This window comes from Schistocerca nitens, chromosome 9, assembly GCF_023898315.1.
Source record: "Schistocerca nitens isolate TAMUIC-IGC-003100 chromosome 9, iqSchNite1.1, whole genome shotgun sequence".
In the NCBI taxonomy this organism is placed as follows: domain Eukaryota; kingdom Metazoa; phylum Arthropoda; class Insecta; order Orthoptera; family Acrididae; genus Schistocerca; species Schistocerca nitens.
In genome coordinates, this window is record NC_064622.1 from 212,551,128 (window position 1) to 212,559,489 (window position 8,362).

At 41.1% G+C, this 8,362-nt stretch overlaps 1 protein-coding gene across 1 annotated transcript in view; it reads right to left on the reverse strand.

Annotated features, from left to right (window-relative positions):
- LOC126203545 (uncharacterized) overlaps nucleotides 1-6,808 on the reverse strand; it is a 33,970-nt gene extending 27,162 nt beyond the window's left edge. The window contains exon 1 of the mRNA XM_049937868.1: nucleotides 6,701-6,808. Coding sequence (XP_049793825.1) covers nucleotides 6,701-6,748 — 48 coding nt within the window. The 5' untranslated portion in view covers nucleotides 6,749-6,808. The remainder of the gene's footprint in view (nucleotides 1-6,700) is intronic.
- Nucleotides 6,809-8,362: the final 1,554 nt, after the last annotated feature.

Below are 8,362 nucleotides of genomic sequence, written 5' to 3' on the forward strand. Positions count from 1 at the left end.
TGATCATTTATCTGAGAATCGGGGAGTGGCTGTCACTAACCGTCCCAGAGTGTACGATGTAACGTAACCCTGTGAGAACCAGAGGTAGTGAAGGTGCGTAAAATCGCTCATTGCAGCTGTAATAGAAGCCTGCAGCATCTAAGCGAATTACCCGAAGTGAAAGTCATCTCATCCGCTCCTCATTTTCGATAAAGTTAGGTCTGATGAGCCACTGTGACGAAACCATGCACCACACCATCAGTTTATGTCACGTAGTCAGTGAGATGACTATGGTCCTCATGTGCCATCGAGCGAGTCCAGATGTTCGCTGTCCTCTATTGTGATCGTCTTCATTTGTTTCCGGGTGCTAATTGGAACTGTTAATTCCACTTATTCAATTATTTTACAAATCGTCTTTTATACTAATGAGAGTTTTAATCACTGTGGAGAGTCCGACGACCAGTCTCTCGAATAACGTGCCAAAAGACGTTCACCACACTATTCTTAAGATTAAAACTCATAGTTTCTCGATGTTCTGCCTAATGATCATGTCCTTATTCGTCATCCTGACGACTTTTTTTTCGATCCAATTTCGTTTGCGACTCATGTTCCTACAGTTTTTAGGATAGCCGACTATGCTACTTTAACTGAAAAAATCTTGCAATTCCCCATGGGCCACTTCCACAATACTGTTCTCTTTTTAAAACATATCTCTGGGGAAAGAACGATGTTGCAGGCTACTAAATAACGAGGTCGTAGTTAACCGTCCCTGTTCCACAGTGCCGCTAATTACGTATGTCTATCACGACACATTTCAGAAGTATCGTATTTTTGTGTCACCTGTATACAGTTCTAGCAAATATCGTGCGCTTTTAGAGAAAGCTGTTGTACTGACGGGATAGCGAATGGATGAAGGTGGAAATAACAAGCTAAGGCAGGTTATACCGACTACGAAATAGTGTTAGGCGGTCTTTACGTCGTTTCTTAGGTTAAAGGAAACCCGCTGAACACACCTAAGAACAAATCATTTACGTTTCAAAGCATAGTCAGCTCTTCCGGGGTTGGAATCCATCGCTATAACTGACTGCTTGTTATATTCTAACACGAAACTTCATCGGTCTGTTCTGTGAGACGGTTTTAATTTTGTTGAGTCCCCAGGGCCTGCGCTAAGTCTAACGGAAGAATTTTAATTTGGGATTAGAATACTTTAAGTGTGAATTTATTTATTTGTCAGATTCTGCGGGATTAAGCGAGCTAAAATTACCTGGTCATGTACCGTGTCCGTATATTGCTTAAAAATGCCAAATAGATAATGTACACACAAAATGATCTAAAGAATCAAGAAAACACGAAAAAGTTCTGAGAAGGCACTCGAATAAGTACACATTAAGGTAAAAAACTTCTCAAGTACTTGAGAAATTACTGTAGCAGAGAATGAGTGTGCACAGGGAAACATTTCAATTCAGATTTGAAGACTTGGGTTTTATGACTTAGTTTCTTGAGGTCCGCCGGTGCCTGTTGAAAGTGAAAGTTCTTGAACAGTTCACGCCCTTCCTTACAAAGCTTAAAGAAGTGGAAATCGTTTTTTGGTTTAGTGTGCAGTGAACGAATTATGAATGAGTCAATATTACCAACAACAGATCCTATGATTTTGTACTCGTGTATGTAAAGGGATAACAAGTTGGAACTTCGAGACATCTAAACAACGGCCTATGCAAAGTTCGCGATTAAACACCGCAACGACTGCTCCAGAGTACACCACTGGAGATAATAGAGTGGCAAGGAAACAAAGTAAACAAACTTTCGCGTTTCGGAGACAGAGGAGAATACTGTCATGCGGTGAACATAGCGAAATTTAGTTTCTGCTCAAGGTATGGAACCTCATACTTCTCAGGAAACTTTTTAATTACCCATAATCTTGATAATTTAAAATGATCGACTTCACTGACTGTTTCACAACCATGTGACAATAAAATTTCGCTTTTAAAAGAGTCTCGAACCGGAAACTGTGTGCACTGCTTTTATTTGTAGCTAAATAACTCTGAATAAACGAAGTATGAGTAATATCCAAAGTTAACACATGTGACAAATTTCGCTAAGTGTATGTGGGAGTCTCTCGCTGACGCAAACGACTCTCTCTCTTTCTCTGTCTCTCTCTCTCTGTCTCTCTGTCTCTTTCTCTGTCCCTCTCTCACTCTCTCTCCCTGTCTGGTTAAACTGAAGTAATACATATAAACTGACTTTTTTCCCTGCTAGACAGTAGACATACGTCGGTGCAACCCTCAAGAAAGGAGAGGAATAATTTCTTGAAAGCGGAGTTTCTAAACGCCTTGGACAAAAGTATAAAAATAAAATCTTGCGAGTGAAAACAGGATGTTATTTTTAACATACTTGTATGTCTTCCCTTATTGTAAAAAGCACGTACAGTGTTTTTAACACTGATGAATAAGCCAACTTCGTCATTTACTTACGTAGTATTAAATTACGTAGAATAGACTTGATACAAAGATTCTAAGATTCTTTTTGTGCGGTACTGTTAGGCGAGTTCAGTGAGAGACAGGAAAGGGTGGTCAACTCTTTTTGTTGTCTTGCCAGTTTAATTTTCTTCGTTTGGACTTCATTCAAATGACATTAAACTCTTAAAGGCTGTAATTAGAACCACTATCATACAGAGATCAAAGTAAATTTGCTTTCACATTGGCAGTACAGATGACATATTCTGCCGTCCAAGCCATTAAAACAGAGTCATCTAATATTCCTCATTACTGCAACAAAGATTTTAACTTGCTGTACTTTTACTAGTACGGAATACACATGGATTACGCTTCAATTCGTAAGATGCGGTTCCAGATGAAGGAATGAAACTCATTCTTTGTTGTTGTTGCATTTAACATATTCGAGTGGTACTTGTGGGAAATTTATTTTTGCTAACAATATTTTGCCGGAAGAGGAGAGATGGTAGCGTAAATATCATAAACAAATTTATTCACGAACGTCCAGGCTTAAAATCTAAACCTCTTATCAGCGCCTAGTAGACTGAGAGTAAGAGACAGTTTCGATGGTGTTGCGTCACTCAGATGCAAACGTAAACTCTGCGGTCCCCTAGATTCTCTTCGATAGCAGAAGGTTATGTTTAGGTACAGCTTTCAGTCCTTTTCTTGCCACTCCTATCGTCATCAACAGAAACACTGTTTAACTTAGTGGCGGATTAAGACTGTGTGCCAGACCGAGACTCGAACTCTCGACTTTTGCCTTATGCCTTAGAAACACAATATTCGCATTCATCATAGCCTCTTACAGGAATACACATGAGACATAACACTCCCACTTCGAGATGTAAATATAACCAATCGGTGTGAACAAAAGTTACCTCCTCAGTTCAGAGAGCAGAACGCCTACGCAATCAGTGTCATAAAACGCTTTTGCCGTTACCATAACGAGGAAAAGAACTGCGAAATATACTAAAATTCTAGAAAGAGTATACGACAGATATCACTCGTTTCAATCTTAATAAGATATCACATAGCCTCCCTCAAAATAAAATTTATGTACATGTGGCACCAATTCTAAGACTTCAGCTGTAAAAGAAAACACCAGCTAACCTCGAAGAAAGAATGTTATTGTGCACGCGAGAAGATACAAGCAGGGGATAGATCTTTTTGCTTTTAGTGTGCGAAACACTCTTAGCTTGTAAGCCCTTCAATGTAAAGCTCAAGATCTGCAGGACGATCGTTCATTCATTTGTCCACGACACATCAGAAATCATCGACAGCTATAAAGTTCGGACAGAAACAAGACTAATACACTTGGAAGTAGAGTGATTACGTGATTCATTGGATCTGTTCAAATAGAGGATATTGGGGATATATGACAAACAAAGAAGTATAATGTTTGTTTTTTTCTGCCACTAGTCACATTTTTCTCTTTTTTTAACTTGATACATGGCTACGCGTTTCGAGCATGTTTTGCTCATCAGGCGTTTTCTATTGCTTGTTGTTGTTGTTGTTGTTGCTGTTGCTGTTTTTGCTGTCGTCGTTGTTTTACGTTGGGCTGCATGTTGTTGGTTGTGGCATTGTCTGTGTTGGTAGCATTACGATGTTTCTGTATCAGTTAGTAACTGGCCCCAAATACGGACGGTTCCCAGAAAACCCTCATACGTCCAAGACAGTCAATTTCACAATCAACAAGGTACAGCGTAATATCACAACGACAATGACAGTGCATATAAAGTTTTCGCCCTCTTTCCTCTACCCTCCTAAGACACACACACACACACACACACACACACACACACACACACACACACACACACACACATACACACATGCCGGCCGCGGTGGCCGTGCGGTTCTGGCGCTGCAGTCCGGAACCGCGGGACTGCTACGGTCGCAGGTTCGAATCCTGCTTCGGGCATGGGTGTGTGTGATGTCCTTAGGTTAGCTAGGTTTAAGTAGTTCTAAGTTCTAGGGGACTTATGACCTAAGATATTGAGTCCCTAGTGCTCAGAGCCATTTGAACCATTTGAACATACACACACACACACACACAAAGACACTCACCACATAACTCACCCAAAAAAAAAAGACTGCGTTAAGATTACATTACGTATAGCAGTGAGATACCAGTAGAAGTGATGTTCGGAGGGCGGGTTTTGAGTCGAAGTTTTAATCTGCCAGAGAGTTTCAAAACAGCAGACGCTATGCTACACAGCGAGAAATTCAACTTGGATATGGTAGACATAGTCTGTAAATTATTAAATAATAAATTTCAGATAATTCCAGTACCTGATGTTTTCATATGCATACAATGAAGAATGCCTGTTTCTGAAGAAAGCGTTCTGGAATGTCTTAGTGAGGTATGAAATTCAAAAAATAAATGATGTTGCTGGCAGCAAATCAGACAATTAATTTATTTAAAAAAAAGTCACGATACCAACACTTAGACACTACGGCCCCAGTCAACAAAGAGGTATATGTGATAATATGGGTAAGAAGTGCATTACAGCGATAATAAGAAGTAAGTGTATACAGAAGACCGCTCATGTATCAATAATAGTGGAAAGTACAGTGTTCAGAGTTGTTATAGGGAGGACACCCGAAAAAATGCGATCATTTGGCATAGCAAGTTTACTTTGGCAAGAGGAGCAGGTGAACAGGCTAACTCAGGTAGGTGGTTCACGAGCGTGGTACTAGATATTGCGACATTAGGTACTCGTAGTTCGAGGTGTGTGCAGTTTGGTAAGACAGTACGTGATCTACAGGATCCCTCATCACCGGATGACAACGATTATTAGTACCATCGTGCAAATTTCTGTGTTTAGATATCGGATTTCGCTGGTAGTTGTCAACAACTGTCACTACCTCGCGGTATAAGCACATATTTTCATAAATAACGTGAACTTCTGCAGCGGTTTGTAAACTGGACTGTGTCGGGTGAATATTTCTCTACTTCCTTCACTACGTACTACACTGCGTAGCACCTTAAAGCTTCTAGTGGCTACCGAGACTAATACGTGACGATAGACCAAGTTTCCCATGATAAGGGACAGTATTGTGATTACGTTAAGAGTTTGTGCTATTTTTGACTATGGCTGGTTGCACCACAAGAGAGACCATTATCACCACCTTTTCATGAAATACTGAATACATTTTTTTTCATATATTAATAACCATTTTGTAGAAAATCCACAAATTCCAGTACTTCAAGTTCCCACCGAAACACTTACATCAAAACTATCTACTAGAACTGAGTGCATTACACGATTATCACGCTGAAAATGTCGCGTTTTAACTACTTCTGCAGGTTCCTGTTTCACAACCCCCCCCCCCAAAAAAAAAAGTGAAACTGCGTCCTTCAAAGCTCCACGCTGATCGAGTTTATACAATTTTAAGTGCCTTGGTCACGTGGGTGAATCCACTACTTCATTTGCATTCCGCCAAAAATCAAGATATCTCTTCCATTACATTTCTTCTAGGATCCCCATGCTCAGCTCTATATATATATATATAATTGCCCAATCAAACACAACACTAATCTTCGGCATCCCTGGTACATTCACCCCCATTTACTCCCTTATATCCCATTATACCACGATGTAAAATTCTCCTTCCCCCTCCCCCCGCCCACCGACGTAACTCATCTCTGGGTCCAGGTACCTCACTAATAGTCACAAACACATCAAGACCATAACTGTGAATTAATAAGTTATCGACAATCTTTAATATTCTACAATGGCGTCGAAAATTATTGACGGTTTTAGAGTAAGTACTGTATGTAAATAAGTTACGCCTTATAGTTTATTGTCTTCTCTTCTGTTACATGAAGAGTTGGTTCAAATGGTTCAAATGGCTCTGAGCACTATGAGACTTAACATCTGAGGTCATCAGTCCCTTAGAACTTAGAACTACTTAAACCTAACTAACCTAAGGACATCACACACACCCATGCCCGAGGCAGGACCGTAGCGGTCGCGCGGTTGCAGACTGTAGCGCCTAGAACCGCTCGGCCACCCCGGTCGGCTGAAGAGTTGGAACTGAGGAGCAGAAAACTATGCCACTGAGGCACCTCTAGCACGCATGGCGGAAGGTCATGGCGTCTAGATGCACTAACAAGAAGGGAGAAAAAAGAAGCACTCCATCTGAGCCACTATTCAAGCTTCCTTATCCCGAAACTTCTCCCATCATGCTGATACGAAGTGCTTTTGCTGTAGACTCTCACTTACCTGCGACAACACGGCTAGCGCGGCAAGGAACACTAGTTTTGACGCCATTTCGACAAGGCTTCGTATGTGGCCGTGCCGGCACAGGTTGAGCTTTTTATATTGTGTCGCACATGCCAGAGCCGCTGTTTGCGAACAGTTTAAGCGATTTGCACACCAACCTGTGATATAACCTGTAGCTTGCTGCCAGTCAAGGTCTTGATAAAGATGTCCTAATGTCAAGCACTTCTAGGAAAATTCCACAGCAGATAGCAGATGTGTAGAGCTGTTGACGAACCTTATTGTAGGAACTCCGGTAATCCTGCAGCTCTGCGGACCATCACCAACGAGTAAGCAGAAGTCGTTATGTGACACTGGCAGAAATTTCCTTTTCTTTCGTTTACTGTATTAAAACAGATCACAAAACATGTTATTTTCCACTGCACTGCATTTCAGCCTAGACTCATGATCTGACAGCATTGTATTTTGAATGCAAATGCAGAGGCCACAACGGTTCTGAACAGGCTTTCATTTAGATTTAACACTTGAAACTTCTTATTATCTGTATTTGGCGTCCAGGTGCCCATAAGCTGATGGTTAGTGTTACACTATGAACATCTTGACCGAATGATATCAAATTGATATTCCAGTATTTCTATTCCTGTGGAGAACGTCGATTAATATTTCATCTTATGCGAGTTTTTTTTTCCAACAATTTCAGTATATTAACAGGAAAACGCCATTCCCACGTATGAAAGTGGTGCATGAGTATACAGGTGGTCCATTGATCGTGACCGGGCCAAATATCTCACGAAATAAACATCAAACGAAATAACTACAAAGAACGAAACTTGTCTAGCTTGAAGGGGGAAACTAGATGGCATTATGGTTGACCCGCTAGATGGCGCTGCAATAGTTCAAACGGATGTCAACTGCGTTTTTTTAAAAATAGGAACCCCCATTTTTATTACGTAAAAAATATGAATGTTTTAGTTGGACCACTTTTATCGCTTTGTGATAGATGGCGCTGTAATAGTCACAAACATATGGCTCACAATTTTAGACGAACAGTTGGTAACAGGTAGGTTTTCCAAATTAAAATGCAGAACGTAGGAACGTTTGAACATTTTATTTCGGTTGTTCCAATGTGATACATGTACCTTTGTGAACTTATCATTTCTGAGAACGCATGCTGTTACAGCGTGATTACCTGTAAATACCACATTCATGCAATAAATGCTCAAAATGATGTCCGTCAACCTCAATGCATTTGGCAATACGTGTAACGAGATTCAGCCGGCCGGAGTGGCCGTGCGGTTCTACGCCCTACAGTCTGGAGCCGAGCGACTGCTACGGTCGCAGGTTCGAATCCTGCCTCGGACATGGATGTGTGTGATGTCCTTAGGTTAGTTAGGTTTATTTAGTTCTAAGTTCTAGGCGACTCTCAGAAGTTAAGTCGCATAGTGCTCAGAGCCATTTGAACCATTTTGTAACGACATTACTCTCAACAGCGAGTAGTTCGCCTTCCGTAATGTTCACACATGCATTGACAATGCGCTGACACATGTTGGCAGGCGTTGTCGGTGGATCACGATCGCAAATATCCTTCAACTTCCCCACAGAAAGAAATCCGGGGACGTCAGATCTGGTGAACATTGTACGGTGCTTCGACGACCAGTCCACCTG